General features: G+C 45.1%; 1 protein-coding gene across 1 annotated transcript; it reads right to left on the bottom strand.

Moving 5' to 3' along the window:
* Positions 1-469: 469 nt before the first annotated feature.
* Positions 470-18569, bottom strand: MRAS (muscle RAS oncogene homolog). Its single transcript, XM_080346663.1, has 5 exons — positions 18371-18569; positions 8881-9034; positions 5474-5573; positions 4091-4170; positions 470-1050 (listed from the first exon to the last, which is right to left on the bottom strand). Exons 1-5 carry the CDS (start codon positions 18561-18563, stop codon positions 951-953), a joined length of 627 nt encoding a protein of 208 aa, XP_080202789.1. The 5' UTR covers positions 18564-18569; the 3' UTR covers positions 470-950.
* Between the last annotated feature and the right edge of the window lie 4200 nt (positions 18570-22769).

Below are 22769 nucleotides of genomic sequence, written 5' to 3'. Positions count from 1 at the left end.
AGCAGGATTTAGATCACATCACTTTACACACATTTATGAGGGAGAAATTCAACACCCAGATAACATATTCAGTTCAGGTTTTACTTCCTCTGTCCCTCCCCCCTGCCCTTAAAGATGACATACCCTTCCATTTGTAAATTACTTTAATTTAAATAATTCCAGGTTAACAAAACGTCTTAACTTTGACGTGCCCCAAATTACAAAACAGAAACAAAACCTCTTGACAAAGGGTAAGAAAAGAAAATAATCCAAGCCCAAACCTCCTTTCCTAAACCAGAGTTTATGGTCTGTGAGCTGGCTGCCCTCCAGAGTCTGACACAATGTCTGGAGCACCCAGAGCAGCTGGAATTCATTTTCTTCCTCCAAATCTATGCACTTTCATATGAAGTCGTGTTTTGGCACCGCTGCCTAAGAGAGAGTTCAGTGCAAAAAATCTAACCCCGGCCGTGTTTCTTTGCAACCCAGCGTTTGCTGAGCAAACAACGAAAAAGGAGAAGAGGACAAAAAAAAAGTAGAGCGAGAAAATAAAAGCCCTTTCCCTTCCCCCACACATACACAGACGACTGTACCAAACAGGGGGGCTATTCATAGCTGCTCAGAAATGGGTCACAAGGAGAAATGTTTGCAGATAAAACCAACACTTTTTTTTTTCTTTTTCTTTTTTTTTTTTTTAAATAAACATCATGGAGGCCCCTGGAAGGCGCTGGGGATGTTCAAGAGTCAAGGTCCTGCTGATCCCTTTCACCTCCCATTCATGTGGCTCCCACGCTGCCCCCGACGCGCAGCTCCCCTCTCGGGGGGTCCGGACCCCGTTAAGCTGCCCGCTCCGAGCCCGAGATGCCCTGGGGAGCCCAGGGGGGCGGCGGGATCGTGCTGCTGTTTGTCGCCTGGGCTAGTAGTGGGTCACGGGGGAAGGAGAGAGGCATCCAAGGCACTCCCAGGTGGTCCTGTCACAAAATCACGCACTGGAGTTTGTGGGAGCCTGTGGCTCTGTCCCCTCGCCATTTGGTCTTCTTCTTCTTCTTCTGGCTTTTCTCTGGGATCTGTTGCCTGTTTTGGGAGACAGAGAGGAAAACAAGCAGGTGAGACACAAGGCTGGGTCGGACATCAGCATCCAGAGCACTGGGCAGCCGGCAGAACAGCATCTTGGTGTGCATATATGTATTCGCATATGTAGCTCCATATACCCCTCCACCACCATGTGGCTTTTCATGCCACACAGTTAACAAGACAACTGCCTGTATTTTTAAGGAAGGAGGAAATAAGCCATGAGCAAACATTAAGGCTAAGGGCAGGGATGTACGTATGTCCTGCCAGAGCACTATGCCTCTGGTTGCCCTGGGTGAACTGCTGCCTCCTCCCGTGCCAGGGGCCACTCTGGGGAACAGGGATGCTCTAAGCAATGAAACGTCATCCATCACACCGCTGCTAACGCTCATGAGGGAAGAGGATGAAAGAGATAGAGTGCACAGAGAAATAAGCCCTCCTGCAAAGATTTGCTTTCAGTCGGCATTGCCCTGAGCCAGCTGCACTGCTGTGGACTTAGTTATGGAGGGAGGCTAAGAAATAATAATGAAAAAAAGAGAATCTGCTGCTGACAGGGCTCTGAACTCTCTTGGAAGTTGGGAAGAGCACCAGAGCACAGAGAGTGAGCTGACCTCAGAAAGATGTCCCTGGCTGTCTGAAGTCACAGCCACCATAAACAGGCAGCTGAGAGCCCTCCCGCAGCCCCTGGTGGGTTGTGAGCAACCTCCAAAATGTTATGTTGAGGGCTTCTCCCTTTTCATTAAGACAAGGCATTCTACATGCTTGTTTGCAACTGTACCTGTTTGCAGCAGCCACTCAGCCCAGCAGTGCAAATTCAACACAAGGTGGTTTTGTAGTTCAAACACACAACAGGCAGCCCATAGACTTAGATTTTATTGCAAGATAAGTCATACAAACACCGGTAGCTGCTGTAGATTCAAACAAGTGTCTAAATAACCAAACTGAGAGTTTGAATAGCTCAAACCCAGCCTCTTTGCCATGTAATATGCCAGGCACTAAACTGAGTGTTTACACCATGTTTTCCGGACGAGGATGAGACATAGCTGGGGGACAAATCATTATGGCTTTAGTTGGTGTTTTTCTTACAGTCTCAGCTCCCAGATGTTTGCAACCACCTGAAAAACTCAGCTTTGACTAATAAGATTTTTTTCTGTAAGTATGAAGGCTGGAGGCAATGGAAAACATAAAACTTTAAAGCTCAAAACTAGAAAGCTTTTACTTTAATTTGAATGAACACTAAGTGGCTGCAAGCTGTTCACAGTGTTCTGGAACTTTCAGAGATGCAGAAAACCACGTCCCATGCGTGCTCAGATTTCTACTGCGACAGTCCTTGTATATGCACTGCTGCAGCATAAAAGAGGTATCAGAAAATTTAAAAGATCGGGCAGACTCAATCACCCGACTCATTTCTGGATTACTTCCAGACAACAGTTTCTTGCATAATGTTAAATAAACTGGGAATCGGCCAAGTTCAAGGAGCACAAACAGTGCCAACCCTGAACGAGTGTCCTCACCCTGCAAACTCACACGGGCTCCAAGGAGCCTCTACATTTGTAAAGCACTCTAGGAATGGCACAGCTATCAGACAGCTGTGAATTTACAATTTATTTGGAAAAGCTCATGTAAGAAAAGAAAAGCAAAGCAATACTTGGTGGGTGATGCCATCCTATGGCTGTGGACAGTTTGCAATGTCCAAAGACCAAACGAAGCTGCTTTGTGGCAAATAACCAGCTGGATCACAGCATCTCTCTGCTCTCTGACTTAACCTGAGTTCCAGCTTTTGTGAACATCTCTGGTGCTCTTGACTTTCACAGTGAGTACTCAGGGACGTAAGGTGCGTCACTTATTTTTGAGGTTATGAAGTGCACTTTCAGGGCTTGAATTTAGTGATGTCTCCTTACAACACTCCTTCCAGCCTGTCTAGAGTCGTATTATGTAAAGAAAGCAAACAGAGCCTCACCATCTTACTTTGGCTATGTCCCCCCCCGCCCCGAGTAGAATAGATGATGGCAAGAGCTCGCTGCAACACAGAATATCTAGCTGGCTAATGCCAAGTTACAAAACAGTTGGAAAACAGCTTGGGACATTTCCAAGTAGCTCTGTAGTTCTCCAAAGACTTTCTGCCCCTTGCTTTTGAGACATGTGGGAAGAGTGGGCAGTACCATCTGCTTTTGATGAAGGCTGACTCGAGGCTGCACTAAGATATTCACAAGTACAGATACACAGTGAATAAATGCCTCATGGTTTAATTGCCAAGCAAGATACTTTGACTGCACAGTGAGGAGGAGCGTGATTTCAGCTCAGTACCCTCCCAAAACATGAAAAATGAGGGCTCAGAAAAATCTGGCAGACAACTGGTGCCAGAAAAACAAATCTTCTCAGAGAGATTTGAGGTTATCAGCTGAGATGCTGAGAAGTACGTGCAGCTCTTTTCCTGCAGGGCAGCTGGGATTTTGGAAGGCAGTCCCTCCCCGCCGGCAGCCGGAGCAGGGGTTTGCCCAGCATTTGTCAAAGCGAGGAGAAGCAGCTCATGCAAAACTGGGAATGAACCTCTGCAGTTCGAGGAGGAAACCTGTGGCTTAGCCATTAGGTCATGCTGTTTCTCATACAAAGGAGCTTAATTTTTTTCCATTTAGTGAGCAGAAAATGTTAGAAGTCGCCTACAACATTAAAATTTTGTAGAATTTTTTGCCAGTCCTTTTTAATCTTTGGCAATGTGAGACCCTGAGAGAAAAAAAAACCTATGAAAACCCATATTACTGGTCCAGAGCTTTTAACACCAGCCTTTCAAAGTTGATCATTATAGTAGGCTTTGCACTGTTAATTGAATAATAGCTTTTCATCATGGCCACAGCTTGTTCTCAACCTGCGTAGCAATGATGTCCTAGAAGTGTAACTAAGTCTTAGTAACATCCCTATGCAGATACAGGACAAGAAAGTTTAATAAACCCCAGAAATCTCCCACCGCCAAACCACCTGGCCCATCCTGACTCCTACATGTCCTGTCCACAGGCAGTGAGCAAGTGAAGGGTTTGCAGCTTACCTTATAACCCTCACGAGATCATGGAAGGCCTTGTCAACGTTGAGAGGTGGGTCCTTGGCACTAGTTTCTATATATGGAATCTGGAGGACAGAACGTATCATGAAAGAGACTAGTTACAGCCCACATGTTGATAGCAAACCAGTTCCAAAATTAAAAACCCTAAAGGCTGGAGAAATTGGGTGCCTAAGAGACCAGGGAAATACAGGGAAACAAAGTGTTGTCATAACACTGCTTATCAACACCTTCATGCTCACAGCAAGGCCAGCAAGTGCTTACAAAAGGTCTGGAAGAAGCATCAGACAAACCAGCTGCGATCAGAACTCCAGTTTTGGGGAAGAATAATCACAGACTTCATGTCGTCAGATGTTCTCTCCCTCTAAGCTGTGCTAGCAGACATGAAAACAGCCGAAGGTTGTTGAAAGATGAGCACTTGCCAAAAATTCTTGCTTGCCACATTTTATTAGGACTACTGCATGAATATTTCATGATTACAATTCCCCTTCAGTGTAAAATGATCTTCTCCTTCAAAGTCTGACAGCCAGATGGGGCCTCCTAGATTGCTTGTCCAGCACATTGGCAGATTTATAAAACTGCCTCTGATAATGTATTTTTGTACAGGGCCTTTTCCAAAGCATGTGTGTACAGATGGGTGCAGTGTGTTGCAGTTTAGGTGTCCTGGTTCCTACAGAAACCGGCTTCCTTGGGGAGGGAGGGAACCTGCCCTGCCAAACTCCCATCATGGCTTATTTAGAAACACCACAGTTTGCTGTTCAGGCACAGCAAGCTGCCAAGAGGTCTCAGGCTTGTTTGCCTTTACCTTTCCATTCGGTTCCTCCTGCGGGAGTTGTTGCCTCCCTCTGGGTGTTCATGGCTGCTGGCATTTAGAGGTGATTAGTGGAGTATCATGTCATCTACACACATCCAAGACCCATTTCTCAGGCTAAACTATGGCCCGAATAATGCAGAGCTAAGATGGTCGGCTAGATTTATATAAGCTTAACAACCCCGTAACTTCATTATTGTTAACAAACTCGCTTCCTACAGACACCTGGGTATAATCCCTAATGCTCAACTCTGTCTTTTCACTTCTCTCATTTTGAACATTTCGTTTCTCACCTCTTGCAGACACCTTGTACAAGTGGCTTCATAACGGCCACAGCTTTGCTACAGCGTGGTGTAGCGCAGAGGCTCTAGTTTCAACAATGAGTTGGCCCTAGTGAAAAGAAACTGTATAGCTACTGCTCTGTAGTAGTCGAAAACGTATCTGCAAATGTTTGATTGTAAGAGAAATGCTTTAATACAGCTCCAAATGAGGAGGGAATTCAATTCTGAATGCCTGTAATGGGACTTGCAACAACCAATTAAACAATACTGCAAACTTACATTATGTTTTGTTGCCATTTCTCTTCCCTGTTCTCTTGTAATTTTCCGTAAATGCATTAGATCAACTTTGTTTGCCACCAAAATCATTGGAAAGGACTCTCTGGAAAAAATAAAAACCACCATCCAGTTATTAGCAAACTACAATAAAAAAATACTGAGCATAAGTTTCACTTTTTGATACTGACATCATCTAACATTTTCAGCTACAGACATACCACATTTGAGTAAAGAAATATAAAGAAAGACCAAATGAACACACATCAAGCCCCAGACTCTGCTACACACATGTTGGTATTGTAAAAATTTACTTGACAAGTTGCAAGCATGCACACGTTCGTTCTTATTTGCAGACACTTCAGGGACTTGGTGTCACTGTTTGTGCAATGACTGGTAATAGCTAAGACTGAAGATCCAGCTACATGAAGAGCTACAAAATTAGCCAGAAAATTAACTGAGATACAGAGACAGATCTTGAGCAGGAGAATGGGCCTCTTTTCTAATAGTTAGGGCACCGCAGTAACCACATATCTTGGCAGCTGCTGATCATTGCAAGGTAATGAGCTATGTTGGAGGAACTGGTTTCAGTTCATGTCCTGGTAAAGAGTCATCCACTGAGAGTAACCATGGGGTAAGAAAAGATGGACTCTGGGAGAGCCGGCACTTTGGGGAGCACCTCATAGGGAAGCAAATGACTGGGGGAAAGATCTGCATCAGTTGTCACCTCAAGACAAACTGAAAGATTGGCAGTGGTAGCTGGAAGGATGCTGAAGGGAACCAGGGAACCAAAGAGTCTTCCTAAGTTTCCAGATGCTATTACTTGCTTCCAATCCAGAGCAAAAACCTGGTGCAAAAATGTCCCTTTGTACCAAAACCATCCACCTCTGTAACAATACTCAGTATTTCTTTAACTTTATGGGGCATGTAAGTGACGGTCTTTGGATACCACCTCAGAAGCGACCCATCTATCCACAGCACATCCCATGCAAGGTTCTCCTGACAAGGTGTGTGGGTAAGGCTCTTCCCTGTCAGAAATCCCCATAGCTCTGGTAACTAAACTGAACTGAGCTGGCTTGCACCACTGGCAGTCCTGGCAGTGCAGCTGCTGCCCACCCACCCCAGCTGTCACAGCAGAGCCGCTCCTCCAGCTGCAGGACACATAGAACAAAGTTGTGTTGCAGGGCCTTCACCACTGCTAGCATGGAGGAGGTCCCTTGTGATAAATGACAGTTATTGCAGGATTATTTTCTTATATTCAACTTTAAATCCTCCTAAAATTATTCCGGTGTTCTCTGCTGTAAGAGCTGATTTTATTGGGGTAGGGAGCAGTTGGCTGTATTCATTTCTGCATAAAACATTTCCTTGAGTAACTCTGGAGTTCCAAACAGTGTTTCTATGTCATTTTTCATCGAGACAATAAGTGCTCCATCTTCTCTCTGGCACATTGCCCCATTACTCTGGCTAGAAAAATACCATACTGCACTCTGCATTTTAAATGAGTCTTACTTGTTCTGATAATGTGGCTTTGATTTAATTTTAATACCTGAGCACTGATGTATCTTGACTCTGATCATTCTGGAGCAAAACACTTCCTTGCCGGGATTATTTGATTCCTTTTTGGCTTGCAGCACATTGATAAGAAAGGGATTACATTTGGACGGTATCTCATTTGCCTTGTTTACATCAGGCATAAACCTCTATGGGGACTTTGTTCCTTGTTTTAAGCCATATGATTGCTAGTTGAACAAAGCTACTATAGTTCTAAGTTTTACTGTTAATGAAGGTTATGGAAGGAAACAGGAGGAAGGCTTTGAACAGTTCTGCTAGTGCGGCAGCCTGCAACACCTTTGGATTTTAAGTTGCCAGAACAGACTGCTAGCTTGCAAATAGAGGCGATGCTGCTCCCACCTATATGCCGGTCCAGCGGGACAGTTTCTTTACTCATGCTTGCTCCTACTGATGCCGTTTGCTGAAGAAGCTCAGGTTTTGGATGAAGCATTAATCTGCCCGTGCTCTGTGCTTGGGTGGCGCTGAACAGGGAAACACAAACAGCCTCAGCCGCGCGTTTCACTTCCTGCTTCTCACACGCCGGCCGCCCCGTTTGCGCAGCCCGCGGAGGAGTGAAAGTTTCAGTCCAGAGCAAAACAATGAACACCGCACTGTATTTTCACAAAGTTGAATTAGATAAAAAACTGACATCGGTTTGGGGCAGGTTACAGGAAACACTGCCCTGTCTTCTTCAGCTTTCAGAAACAGATTTAATTTGCCCTGAGCTGAGCTGGCAGTGAAGGAAAGACTGTCGTGACTTGGGGAGGCAGACTGAGTGACTGACATTTTTCTTCATTTAGATGCAATCAAAGGGTGGTTTTTCCTTTACTTTTCACTCTTGTGGGCTCTGGTTTGGCTGCTTTACGGGAAGAGCTATCAGCTGTGAACCTCACATGATACGAGTCCACCCTTCCTGTGGGGAAGTTATTCAGAGCTGTGAAAGGAAGCCAGCAACGAGGCCCAAACCCTCTGGTGGCTTTTCTTGATGACTTCCATAATTAAAAGCCATTATGAATGGAAAAACTAAGTGTTTCAAAGCTGCAGACGTATAAGGGCTTAATTCACACCCCACCCAGTGAGGATGGATTCATTGCCTCTTGAACTGGGATGGGAAGAGGGAGGGGAGTTATCTCAGAGATAAATCCCTGGCAGCTTCCCCTCACCCTGTCAGGACGCATTTGCTTACCACAATTAAACTCTCGGCGCTGCCTTCTCCCATGCACGCACAGGGAGGGCAGCGGGTGACCCCTCTTGCTTTCTCCCCAGTCACACACAGGTATTTTATTCTTTGACAATGGTTGCTGCAGAACACAATGCATCAACTGCATTACACCCCTTGTAAGAAATACAGTGAGATGCTTCCCCCTTCAAGACGCTTGTTCACAGCTCCTAATCATACAGGACCTTCTAAGGTTTGTTTGGCACAAACTGAAGCCATTGAAGGAGGATGCTGCCAGGACGCACAAAATTATTAGGGCTGAATGCTTGCTGACTCCCTGCTGGCATTCCCAAAGTGCCTGCACTGTGCACAGAGCATCCTTCCCCCCTCTTCAAAGCCAAACTGATTACCTTCAAAGGTGTCTGATCTGCCTTACAGTCCTCTGCAAGACCATTCCAGCAGGAGTTTCTCCCTTCCAGACCTACTTTCACTCCATCATAACGCTACTAAACTTTTCCACATTGAAAGCACTCCATGTTTATCAGAAGAGGTAAAACATTTCTTGTTCCTCACATGTATGTCTGCAAGGCCCCACACAAGGATTTGCCCTGGGCACCCAGGGGCTGAAGAACAGGGTGAGATGGGCAACCCCCCCTATGGCACAAGAGTGGGGTCAGGCAGCACTTGGCTCCACAGCACCCACCTGTCCTTGACTCTGAGGATCAGCTGGTGGAACCGGTCCACGTGCTCGAAGCTAGCCTTGTCCGTCACTGAGTAGACTATAAGAAAACCATCTCCAGTCCTCATGTACTGCTCCCGCATTGCGCTGAACTCTTCTTGGCCTGCAGTATCCAGAACTAGAACAGAAGAAACAAAGGGGTTTAGTTACTGTGAGGACCTGCAGCTGCTGTGACTGCTATGTGTCCTACATGGCCTTTCTGCATCCGCTGGGCTTGGTCCTCTCAAAAGCTGCAAGATTTGATGAAAGCAAGTTGGATGGACAAGGTGGTTTCTTGTTACAAACCAAAAAACTCTCCCAGACCCCACTCATCACTGTGTGCCTACACTGGGAGTGGATGGAGGGAAGAAGACTATGTAGCTTTTGCTTTCCTTTTCCAGTACCAAATAGTGACCACTGCACTTGCGGAGCTGCTCCTCTTACAAGGTACAGCTCAAAGTACTTCATAGCCCTCCATCCTTCCCTCTCCAGGTCTCTGTTCCCTACATGGAAAAAAACAAGACAAGAAGAGTCAGTAAATGCCATTTTAAATGTCAGGGACAATCTACAAACTGCATGGTAAAGCAGAGCTGGTAGACAACCCAGAGTAATAGCTACAAACATTTTCATTTTCTCAATACCTGGATATTATTTCTACACATTTATGTGCTTTCAGAGCAAGATGGTACAGCCTTGAGGAACTCCCCTTAAATATTTGGTCCCAAGTTGTGTGCTGATATTGAGAAGCTAATTAAAACAGGTGGAAAAGCTTTAAGTGACTTGCATCCCCTACACAGTGATTGTGTTTCTGTGATTCTGTGAAAATGCCCAAAACCATGTTCAAATCCCCTAAACCACCCCAGTTATGGCAGCAACCCAGATGCTGTTCCCCACTAGATTAACCTCCTCTCTAATGTGACCATAATGCCCTGGTTCTGCATCACTCTGCCTCACAGGGGGTCCCATCAGCTACATCATGGACCACATGTGGAACAAGTTACACCAGCCTTCTGGGTAAACACCACATACTGATTCACATACACAATAATGCCAATTCTTGGGCCTCAGTTTGTACACTGACAGAGGAGGGTACAACATCAGTTTAGGCTATGCCATTGCAAATGTGGTGTGAGCTCAGAGAGCATCAGCCACTCAGAAGTAATAGTCTTAATACATTGTTGTGTCCTAGAGGCAAACGTGGGACCTTCCTTCATGATGACTGGGAATGTTTTCACATCCCAGTCAACTGGGCTGGGTGGGGAAATAGTTTCCGCCTCCGCTGTACAGCCACAGTGTAAGCAGCTGCTGCCCACAAGTGATGGGGAAAGCCCAGGGCACTGGTGGATGGAGACTGTGGCAGGAGCATTCTGCTGACAGAGCAGCAGGGCTTGATATGGGTTTTACTAGTCTGAGTAGGCCCACAGTCCCATCAAAATGTGCTCTATAGTGGTAAGCAGCCAGGCTGCCCCAGTTTCCAGATGGGGTCAGGATAAAGTCCATTTTGCTGCCAGTGTTACTGGCTCAATCAGCCCGAGTGGCCAAAGGCAGACATGGTACATGTCACAGTGCCAGCCCATGCACCTTCACTATATGTCTGGAAGAAAGGCAGCTATGCTGGAGGAGCTGGAGACCTTACTTGGTGATGACAGGCCCTTTAAAGCCTTCAGCCTCCTTTGTTCACCTGCCTTAGCTGGTCTTGAGTGTCTGTTTCCATGAGCCCTTACGGTGAAAAGAGCTTCTAGCCTCCTGCAGAGACCCTGAGACTTAGGCTTGTTTGCCAAATAGTTTGCTGGAAAGTCAAAGGTGTCTCTTTGTAGCCTTTTATCCTGCTTCTCCCTTCTAAAATCTAGGAAACAAGAGTCTCAGCTCAAAGGCATCCAGGCTATTCTTAAGGACTGTACAAAAAAGAAAAACGAAAACAGAAAAACAACCCAAAGACACTGCATGTACTGGTGAATTTCTATGCGCTGGGCAGAATTGCTACCACGGAATAAGGCCAGGACCACGTGGCTAGGACGGAAAAGGAAATTAATCCTTCCTACCCACCCAAACTGTAAGGAGAGGCTGGGCTGCCCTCATCTGACTCCTGCACCAGCTGAATGTGATGGCAGGGCAGGGCTGAACACTGACAACCAATACACACACAAACACTCGATTTCCCTCTCCAACACACTTTCCCAACTTGTGGTGGCGTGAGATGGCTTCTCACAAGGGTCCAGGCTCTCCTGCCCTCCCTCCACCCTGAGAAAGGGCAGGTGCCTGAGCACAAGCCATGACCAGGAAGGTGGAGATGGATGTGCTGTTTCCTTCATGGTAATTTGCTTAGGGACTTCCCTCTGCTCTGGCACATTTGCAAACCTCGCATGAAACACATGAGGAACATCCAGCTCTGCTCTTGTACCCACCAACCCATCCCCAGCTGCTGCCTCTCCAAACCTTTCCATCCCCCGCAAGAGGATAGGGGACAAGCGTAGGGGGGCTGTGAGGACACCCGAGGGACAGCACAGGCTGTGGTCCTGCCACTACTGCCTCACCCAGATCTTGGCCATGGCATCACACTAAACACAGGCTGAGCTGCTGTCTCAGCAGTTGCTATTTAAAGGGAGTGCACTTGCAGCGTTTGTAGAAAGGCGAGCAAGTCCAGCCAGCATGTAAAATGGCACTTTGGAAATACAAGTGAAAGACAGAGAGCAGTGAAGGTTAATCTCAGATGGGTTATTCACACAAGTAAAGCATCATGTAGATGGGCAGAGAAAGCCCTTGTTTTAACTTTAAATGTGCTCTTCAGAAAGACAACCTCCCCATCCTAATACTTCTGTGCTACATGAATGGTAAATAGTCAGAGAAGAGAGCGCAATCTGGATCCCTCGTAGGCAGGACAGGACCATGTACTGGAAAGCATCAGCACTGAAAAAGGGCCAGATGCAAGCAGCTGTGCTCCTGCTGTAATCTTGTGCCATAAAGGCTTCAAGACGATTCTTATCTACAGAAATGGGGAAGTAGCAAGGAGAAACCTTGGAAAGGGGAAACTGGAAGGGTGATTTGACTGGCTTCCTAAAGGGTTGAGGAGATTAAGGATGTTAGCCAGCATTCATCTTCTTTTAAAATCCCCATTTCTGTAGACAGGATGCCAGCAGACATAGAAATAATCACAAGCAGAGAAGAACTGTGAGATCTCTCCTCCTCTGGTACACATGTACACCCACAGTTGCCTCTTACTGGCAGTCGCCTCACTGGCAGTACATTAAAGTCAATGTGGAAACAAGGCTGGACCAAAGCACAGCGGGTTTCCCCTACCTCGTTCTTCCAAGAACTGAAATCAAATTCATAGGCTGCAGAGCGCATGGTCAGGGATTTGCAATAGCAAACTTGGTGAAGTTCCCACAAACCTTGACTGAAGAGGCAGCAAGAAAGAGCACTAACAAAAGCATTTGGTGAAGAGAGAGAGAAGCCAAGGAATACATCTAATGTGGGAACACACTTCCAAAGAGGGCAAAGCCATTTTAGAGAGCTATCATACAATCAGATGGAGACTAAACTAAGAGCAATTAGGCTGTGAGAACCCAGCAGGGAGGTGTCTTGCTTCACAGGTAAGAGGTTGCTCAGCAAAGAGATGCCATTTTCCACTTTCCAGTGGATGTGACCCCAACTGTTGTGATGAACTCCTTGCTAACTGAATCCCATCCCCCGCTTAGAGCTTTACACACCATTTTCCTGTGAATCCTGATGGGTTAGACAAAAGTGCAGCTGCATAGAGAGCACTTCTGAGCAGATACAGGAGCCCAGGAATACACATGAAATTGTGGCCCAAAATAGAAGCACTTGGTACTTCCAGGTATTTTATGCGGCAATGTCTCTGCAACTGACAGTACTCCAAGTGCCCATCCAGAGACACAGACATGTAAATCTAAGCCAAAGGCAGAGATATACCATGAAATCTAAGTCATGGCATTGTTTTTTCTAGAACTTAGGCTGGTTTCAGTTCACATTCAAACAGTCTTCCCAGCCTTTGGGGAGCTCAGATCTGTTTGTGCAGGTGATTTTTTCTTTTCATATCCAGGCAAAATTCCCTCCTAGAGCTTTATCTTTATACTGCTGGGCAGCTATGTGTGTAGATCAACTCAAGAGAGTTTCTCCACTGTCCATGGCACCTAAGGGGACAAAGATGATCAGACGGGCAGGTTAAACTCATTTTCTATCCTTCAGCCCTTTGATTTCACTGCCCAAATCAGACACCAGTGGCCTGTACCAAGCAGCAACTGCATGTTGCTGCAGCCAGCCCTGAACAGAGCTCAACACAGCTCTTGCCTTCCAGCATCCAGAGGAGTGGCTGCACGTCATGAAGCTCAGGGACGGGAGACAGTTGTTTGTGCCTACCTCAATCTTGTGCTTAGAAAAGTCAGCACAATGTGTATGACCTGATTTTTGCAAGCAGTCTCCAGTGAAATCCCCTTGCCTACATACATCCATCACATATGCAAGCCTTTAAGGGGCTTGATGGGTCAGCAGGCATATAGGAACTTGGGTTCACAGCGTCAAGGAAGGGAGAAGCACAAAGCAGCCTGACCACAGGCATTTTCTTCTTCTTCAACAACTTCTTAATGTGAATACAGAAAAAAATCCCTGGAGCAAAGAGCAGAACTGGAAATGTAGCACTGCCAGGGGAGCACTGCTATCACAGGTTATAGTGCCAGACTCCTCTTGGTGCTCTTTTCTCTGAGTCTTGCTTTTTTCTTGGCACTGCAGCTCTTCTTCAACAGTCGAGGCCAGAAATCCCATACCCAGCTACCCTGCTGATTGCTAAGCTCAAGGGAAAACTTGAATTGACAAGTCAAACCAAAAAATCTCAAGCTGAGAAAAGCAATCCCCACTGTCTTCATCTTTCTTCCACCAGCAGCACGGTGGGCAAGGGCAGCCCCCATCAGCAATGGTCTCAGCTGAAGAACTGGTATTCTGGGTGCTGAGCAGATGGGACACAAAGGCCACAGCTTATGTTCTGTATTCCCACACCCCAAGTCACCCTGAAGAGGTATAAGGTGCCCATACTGTGAACAAGGCAAGGCAGAAGCATCGCTTGGTCACGCTGATGCTTCTGCTCCTTCCCAGATACAGCCACACTGCCCCTGGCATGAGAGTTTTCCTCAGGCAAAAACAAGCTACAGGGAAACACTGGGGCTTTTATGAGCCCTTCTCTGTGCCCTAACTAAATACACAGATGTTATAACATGGAAAACCCAAGTACTCGAATTCTTGCCCTTTCTTTAAGGAAAAAGAAAAGAGGGGCCTTCAGAAGAAAGGCTTCCACATCAATAAACAGAATAAAGATGTGAGCCCTTAAAGAGGCTCTTTCTCTAACAAAGAGCAAGTATTCAAAGCCTTGTGTTTTCCATGTTGCAACATCAAAATTTTCCTGGCAAGAAAAAAATCCCCACAACCCAAGGAAAAATTCCCTTTCAAGGCTACAATATCCCAGCAATTAAGGGAGGGAAAATACTGCACACACAAATAAAAGAATGAAAGTACAAACTTAATTTTAATTCTTTCAGTGACACTACCTGAATTTTAAATTAAAAAGAAAAAAGTGAGCCACAAACCAACCCTTCTGCCTGCAAGTCTGAAGTGACCTTTGATCTCCCTCTGGCCTCCTGGCTGAATTGTTCTCAAGCTTCCTGAGAATAAAAGCGGAAAGGCAGAGAGCCTGTCCTGGGTTGACTAGGAGCAAAAACCCTCGGCAAAAAGGGATGTATAGGAGACATGGGTGGAAAGGGCAGAGAGGGAGCCTGGGGGAAGGAATGGGGCTTGGGTGTTATTCCATGGGGGTGCACACCAGGGCCATGCAGGTCTAGCCCAACGCAAGAGCACCCAGGGACTGAGAAAAGGACTTGGGAAGAAGAGAAATAACATGACAGGAGTAGGAAGACAGCTTCTAGGCAGTGAGAGTTTCACTTAAATCATACCAGGGGAAGGAAAGGAAAGAGGAGGGAGATCACAGCCTCCTATCACCGGCACAATTCCTTGCTTTGCTGGTACCAACTGGCACAGCCCTACTGACAGCTAAGAAATTAGTACAATTCATCGACATGCCCAAGCCACGTGGTTGTGACCATCCCTTCCTCTCCTCTCTTCCTCTCCACCTTTTAATCTCTGTGTGGCTTATGAGCCATAAGGAATTTTGAACCACTGGGAACCTTCTCACATATTAAGGTATTCCACCTTTGGCTTCATGCCCAGATTAATACTTCCAGTCTGGCATTTTGCAGCCATACCAAAATAAATCTTCTGCTATTATAATTGCTCAGTTAGCCTGCACACAGAAAGGAGTGTACAAGATTAAAGATAGCAACTCAATTGGAGCAACAGTTAATCAAAGCAGATTAACCCCAGCCCCCACTTAATTCTGACCTGACGTGTCTACACAGCACCTGCGTGTGAATGCATTTAACCAAACACATCACCATGGTGATTTCAGCATGAACAGCAGGGAATAAATGAAGGTAACATATGCAGAGAAAACTGGAGGCTGATCTTAAAGCCTCGTTGGGGTGGCGGCAAGCGAAAAAATTCACTAGCCACAAGTTGCCTGTGCATCCCTTATTCAGGTTAAGTACCCTGTTCCACTCTACAACACTTATCCAAACACTGCATCGAAGGTCTTATAAAGCTGGTGTAAAGCCAACAATGAAGTATTTTTGTGTAGCATTGGACTTGAACACACCAAGCACAGGTTCCACAGGTTCTGGGAGGCAAGGTACTATCATAGACTGTTCTTTGGTGAGAAAATAGACACAGAGACATGCCCAAGTCAGAGAGCAAATATGTAAAAAAAGAGTTTGAACACAGGTTGGCTCCGAGGTGTAAAAGCTGAAATAAAAGCCCATTCCATTTAAGTCTACTTTCTGTGAGAGATTTCAGCAAAGGAAAAAATGTAAGTCAAACATTTCATCATGCTGCCAGTTAGTACTACTGAATAAATGTGGGTGGAGGTCTTCATGGAGGGAAGCCAAATGCTTTATGCAAGCTGGCTAGCACAAGAGGTTTCTTTACAACATAATGCTGGTGCAGATACCAAATGCTAGAGATGCTTTGTACAAAACTGCTCAGGCAACAGCCAGGAACAGAGTGGGCTGTGTTCTGTTTTGTTTTTTAATTAAGTTGTTGAATGCCAATGTGGGTTTTTTTTAATAACTATTTCTGCAAACTTAGAAACTTATGGAGCCCCTCACACTATATCCTCACTTGATAGTCTGATCTTCTATAACTAGCCCCTATTTTGGGGGTCGGCAGCTTCCTCCTCCCACAGGAAACATTAGCCTTTAAAGGATTTCATGATAAAGGACAACTGAAAACCCTAGAATTTATCATGAGGTATCTTTACCCTTCCTATCATGCTTGTCCCTAATTTTATACCATAAGTGATTCATGCAGCCATGTGTAACCATAACAAGAGCAGCTGTCCAAGTATATGGTGGCCTCCAAGAATGGCCTAGGTCCAAAGCCTATGACAGAAAGCTGTGGCAGAAGACACACGTGACAGTCAGTCTTTATGCCCTGTTTCTACCAGGCAGATGGTAAAGGCTCACATGCTTTTCCAAGCAAAAGTATTGCCTTTCTTCCAAAATTCTCATTGTTCAAAATCTCAAATGGTAGGAAAGAGAAGCAGCAGCTACAGTTTCAGTTCTGTGGCTGCAAGGCATCTGTGGGCACACGAAATTCCCAACATGCTATTCAAGGCCACAGCTGAATTCAGTTCAGCCTGAGTGCAGCCACTAAACTCCATCTGAGCAAAAGAAAAGGCTTTTTCATTACAGCAAAGGGTTAAGTTTCTGCTTGTTGGAAAATCATCTCTTTCTCTGCTCCCACCCAGGTCAGGGTTGTTTCTTGTTTTTTTGGCTGAACAAAAATGTCAAATATTCAGTGAAAGATGTCTTCTCTACTTCCAAAAAATTTATAAAAAACCAGGTTGTTTCAGCCAAAGCCAATGTGTATAGAAACTGGTACTGTTATATCAGAACATGGGACATACCAGTAAAGGTAAAGGTTGAGGGCTGTCTTCTGGATTAAAAAGAAAGAATGGATTTCATTTACAGCAGGACTGGATTTTTCTTTTATACAACACTGGAATTTAAAAAATAAAGGTGCACAGGTACATTATGTTCTGGTTAATTGAGAGCAAGTATCTCTGAGGCGGGTGACAATAAGAGATGTATTTGGGCACTGATTTTACAAATATTCCCTCATATCAGTGATCAACTACCAATATATTTAAATGAATAAATGTTGGCAAAATTAAGTTGATTAAATACTGAAGACAGGCTGTTCTTTAAGGACCTTGGAGCCATCAGTACTCACTAAATTGTATCTGATAAATCTTTAAGAGCACATCTAAGATTTCAAGTTTCCAGACCAAGCTTATGGTCTTTGCAGCAAAACCCCACCACCCTGCACATTCCAGCACTCATGACAATCGCCCAGTTTTCTGTCCCCACACATCAATGACACATATGCAGAAACACAAAAGATCTTGAGTGCCTTCATGGCATGAGGATGGAGGCAGGAACATGCCTCAAGTGATGTTAAGTGTAGTTCAGTTGTGTTAGTGGCCACATACATTCACTTGGGTAATTATGGCACAAAATATTTGCTTGCTTTTACATACTACCTAATTACTGTATAAAGCCAAAGAAAACTTCTAACATTTAACAGCAAGATTCCCTTTATAGCTGTGGTCAGTCAGTTTCTTGCAGCACAAACTAATAAGCTGCAGCTTTAGGTAAGACAGGGCTTTTTCCTCACCCGCAAAACCAAGATTTTTTGGTTTTGTTTTTTTTGGGGCTTGGTTGCTTTGGGTTTTGTTCGTTTGTTTGTTTGTTTTTGTGTGTGTGTGTGTGTGTGTTTTTTCTTTCTAAGTGATTTCTCTTCACATAACTAAAAGATCTTGGTTACAGTAGCTCTCCAGGCTGGTACCCTACCCATATTTAAATGAAACAGGTAACTAGATATGAAAACATCATGCCCGACTGATGGGAGTTAAGAGATGTTACAATTCTTCATTGTCACTGGATGACAGTTTTGATTAAATGTTCTTTCTGGTTATAACCCTCATTCAGTTACCCACTCACTGTTATTTCCCAGGGGATAAGCCTAATCACAATGAAGTATCATTAGCAATGGGCACCTCACAGTGTTATAATTCACCCTTCACCGAAGCCTAGCCCAATTGTCTATGGTGATCTATAGGTTTTTACACTCCTGCAAGAAACATTTCTGTGCAGAACTGGAACCCATGCAACTGGAAGCAGAAGCTTTGCTGGAACTCAGCTGCAGCTCATGGGCCAGTTTGCACTCAAATTCCTGGCAGCCCACAGCAGAGTCAGAGGGACACAAGGGCACAGCATGCTGTGGGAGACATTGAGGTCTGTTTGCACTTATGCTCAGCTAGAAGGGAACGGGGATGCCACAAAAGTAGCTTGCTTACCATCAAGAATTGCCCATTGCCCATCTATTTCTGTGTGCTTCAGGTAGGAGTCTTCAATAGTTGGGTCATAGTCCGGCACAAAAATCTTCTGGAAAAACTGAATGGTGAGAGCACTCTTCCCCACGCCACCATCTCCAACCACCACTAGCTTGTACGTGGGGAGGTTTTCGCTGGGAACGGCACTTGTAGCCATGCTTCCAGTGTGCTAAACCTGCTGGAGAAAGAGATTGTCTCTGATCACATGTTAGCAATGAAAAGTGGGCAACATGCACAAGGCAGCTTTTACCTGCTGCCTAAGAAGTAAGGATGAAGGCAGTACTGACATCCAAATTCCTTTTGAACAGGAGCAACAGCACCTACCCTCCCCAGCAGCTCTACTACAACCCAGACCCATCACTTACATGTGCAGACAACCCCACTGCTGTGGCTTGTTTACTCCTGCCTCTTCTACAAGGATCACTAACTGCCATCAGATGCATCTTCATTCACACCAAATGTGAGAATACTTTTCCTACAGGGGCTGGGGCCATGCCAAAAATCACTCTGATTCAGCACAGCTCTCAAGTTCCAGATAATTACCAGTTGCCAGTGACCAAATTGAGAAGCCAGAGTCTTACTGCTTTTCGCTGCTTAACCTGGGGTGCAGCAAACATTAAATGGCGTGTTAGGTGCAGGGGCCAGATCTGCTAGCAGAACCAGTGGTGATGGAGGAAACTGGAGTTAAAGCACCAGTTCTGGCTCTGCTGGCAGACTAAAATGCCCGTAGCTGCTTTCTTCTCCCTTGTTTGCAAGTTTGCGAAATAAAACCAAGAAGGCAGCAGGCCAGCAATGACAGATGGTTTTTGTCTTGTTTTTTTGGTTTTCTTTTTTTTAGAAAAACCCCAACCCTGCCATGGCAGGAAGGCTGGTTTCTGTGGCTGTGATGCAGCCTGCAGAGCCCACACAGCAGCTTCCCCTGCAGTGCAGTCACATCGCTGCCCTCATCTCAGGTGAGCTGTGGAGGAACTGACTTTTCAGGGAAAGAGGAAAAAATTCACTGATTGCAACTGAGCAAGGGCACATGTGTGTGGAGAAAGGAGAAGAGAAAGCCAATGCTGAACAGCCCATCTCAACACTGTACAGCAGTGAAGGCTTATTTCAGAAGAAGCCAGGCGAGCAGTTTGGTACACATGCTGCAGAGGGGAGTGCCCTCCACCCACCTGCTGCACATGGGCTACCGCGATGCTCACTCCAATCACATGAACAATGAGTAGCCACCTCTCAAATTTGAAGGGCCACTGCATTTTCAGGGAGGTTTTCAGAGAGTAAAGAAATAAAATTAAAAAAAAATCCATCCTAATGATGAGGCTTAAGAGAGGGCAGTTGATTTCCTTGGCATCAGTTTTCTTGACACAAGCCATGCAGTGTGGGAGCAGCTGTGGCGACACTTTCTGCAGGCACCTGCTCCCATCCATTTTGGTTTTGCTTGGGCCCTTCAGGCTGCAGGCACTGGCTGGGGTCAGAGCTGAGGAGGGACCAGCACTGTCCTGGACCACCTGCTCTGGGGAAGACTCCATAAACTGTCCGCATCCTGCTCTGTATCCCCACTTCCCCACATGAGATTTTGGTGGCCTTCCCAATAACTGTAGGGATTTTTTTTCATTAAGAAGACAACTTTTAATTCTCTTGTTCTCAGAGACCATGAGCAAGGCTGTATGCTGCAGCTGGCCAGGGTGGTGCTTAGGAGCTGAGACTGCAGAGCTGCTGTGTGCATAGTACAAGTTGAGCCACCAACTAATATTTTATTTCAGCCTATAGTATAGTATATTTTTTTCCCCAGAAATTCTTTCATTTTAATATTTTCAAAACAAAACATTTTGACTCTTCATTTCCAAAGAGGTCCAAAAGTCAAGTCGGACCATTTTTCAAACAGACAAAAGCATAACCCTCTGATGGTTTGATTTCATTTTGAAGAAGAGACACCAGATTTCCAAGTTAATTTTCTAGTTTCTCTAGTCCCTTTCTCCTAAATCACTATTTTGGTTTAATCCAAATTATTGAACTATAAAGGCGCTTTCTTGGAGGTCCCATGTTCCTTACTGTATACTGGAGACCTCATCCTTTGAAAAAGGGCTTTTCACAGTCATTTCCCAGCTCTGCTAAACAGCTTTTCCCCACACTACACACTCACCTTCCCATGCATGCATAAAAGGAGACAAAAGAAAACTCATTCTGAACATTTGCATTTGAGTTTAACTTTTACTTATGGAAAAAAAATCCTCAGGCCAAAGCAGCCTGTGGAATTTGAGCCATAATCTAAAATATAACCCCCTAAACCAACTCAGTGTCAGCAGGTTACCTGAGGCATGCAGTAAGCACACCATTCAAACCATAGCAATGCCCAAAGACAATATCAAGATGATGAAACCTGAGTGATTCACTGTGTGCTTTTTCTGTTCACAAGGTATTATAGGTAATGAGAACAAGGCTTCCTGGCTACTTCTTTACTCTGATCACCATATCATAACCCAACTAGTGCCAGCAGAACACAACTCTTGGAGTTACATTCCTACTTACAGTCATGGCACAATGTCAAAAGAGAAAAACCTTTGATTTTCTAAATAAGAGAATGTCCTCTCCTCCATCCTCCCCAGCACCACATTGTGCATGGTAATATACAGCTCGCATTTGAAGAACTTCTGTAAACACAGGAATAACTTCCCACGTGCATCATCTACATGTTGTGCTGCTTAAATGCCTTGACCTCTAATTAAGGTCACACACTGGCTATTTTTCCATGAATCAAATTTGTTGGAATGGTCTTAGTTTCTCTAAACAAACAAACAAACAAACAAACAAACAACAAAACCTGTACAAGGGAGAGAGAGGGCGATCACAGAGCGGGGATCACTGAGGCTTCTAATAACTGCAAAGGCCTCTTGTCCAGGTTGAGATGAGCCAAAATTTTCAGACCAAGAAGAAACATGATCAAATATACTTGTTTCTAAAAAATCTTTGGAGATATTCTTGAGAACAGCCAGAATTTCTGCTTCAAGAAACAGCTGCTGGATGGGGAGAAGGAGACCAAACACCAGCTGAGCTCTCAGCCAGTCTTATTGCAGGTCCTCATCATAATCTCAAGCAAAAGTTTCTTACCCCTATGTTTGAGAGAGTAAGCAACTTTCTCGTATTTACAAGATCACAAATCAAAAAGCAGAATCCTTGGCTGCATAGAAACCTATGAATTTCAAGTAATGGCTAAAACTTTGTCCCCTCAAACACATTTGATGACAATTTTTTGCTTTGCTTATGGCCAAGATTTCACCCCATCCTTCTTTACCCAGCAGAGCTGCTCTGGCTGAGCAGTATGAAAGGCCAATTGTCACTGACATGATGGGGGACAGACCACGGATGTGAAAACTGTACTCCGTTTGTGCACGATTTTTGACCTCATCACAAAACCACAAGCTACTGCTCAGCAGACAAGTGTTACATTTTCATTGACATTTAGTACCAGCCCCACTAACTCACTTCTAAGAAGCTTCAAGCTTATCTTGCATGAAATGCTCCCCAAAGTACTAGGATAATATTTAGCCCATTATACAAACTGTGACTCTGCCCAACACACTTATGGGTTGAATCAGGACATTTGCTTCCCTTCATTTCCAGAAGTTTGGTCATACTGTATGTCTGTGCTACCAGACTGAGTATGATGTAGCCTGGGTAAAAACAGCAAGAATTGTAAAAAACAAAAAAAACCCAAACAAGTCAGGCACTGTAGGCTGCTTGTTGAGTACAAGACCCCATATTTTAAGTGATGCTAGCATGAACAGACGAAAACTTCTACTGAATGTTAAAAGGGAGAGAGTTTAGACATTTCTGCAGGGCTGTTTCTACTCCACCAGCAGCTGCTGGCACGGCACTGTCCCAGGACACACTGCCCGGCTGGGCAAATGCCTGCTCTGTATTGTCCTCAGCACACTGCCAAAGGTCCCCTGCAGTGACAATTGCCACCAAACTGCCTTAATTCCACAAGTATTTGCTACACAGTGTCCTTGTGCACTGTGAAACTGAAAGACACACATGCCCTAAGCCAGACAGCTACACATTTCCTCCAGACAGCAGTAATGCTCACAGAAAAACTCCTCCCAACATGCAAGTACATGATGCAAACCCTGCAAAAGCCAAGTACATCAATCCCTCTACACCTCCACCTGCCCTGATAAGCAAAACAAGAAGACAGCTCATGCCTTGATGAGATTATCATCTAAACCAGCCAATAAATCAAACCTTAAAAACAACATATGTCACCTCATGGAAAACATTGAACTCTCCCAAAGGCGTGCAGAGCATCTGCACTGGCTGGGTACATCACCATGGGCAAGTGCACAAGACTTGGGCTTACTTTCATGTGTGTTTG

This window comes from Nesoenas mayeri (assembly GCF_963082525.1).
Source record: "Nesoenas mayeri genome assembly, chromosome: 6".
NCBI classification, from domain to species: domain Eukaryota; kingdom Metazoa; phylum Chordata; class Aves; order Columbiformes; family Columbidae; genus Nesoenas; species Nesoenas mayeri.
The sequence above is the reverse complement of the archived record's forward strand: the minus strand, read 5'-3'. Positions and strand labels throughout refer to the sequence as shown.

Coding starts and splice junctions, on each gene's coding strand:
- MRAS (XM_080346663.1), bottom strand. CDS start 18,563: ATGGCTACAAGTGCCGTTCCCAGCGAAAACCTCCCCACGTACAAGCTA. Junction 9,035..18,370: donor GCAATGGGCAATTCTTGATG/GTAAGCAAGCTA, acceptor CTTCTGTTCTAG/TTCTGGATACTGCAGGCCAA. Junction 1,051..4,090: donor GATCTCGTGAGGGTTATAAG/GTAAGCTGCAAA, acceptor CTCCCAAAACAG/GCAACAGATCCCAGAGAAAA.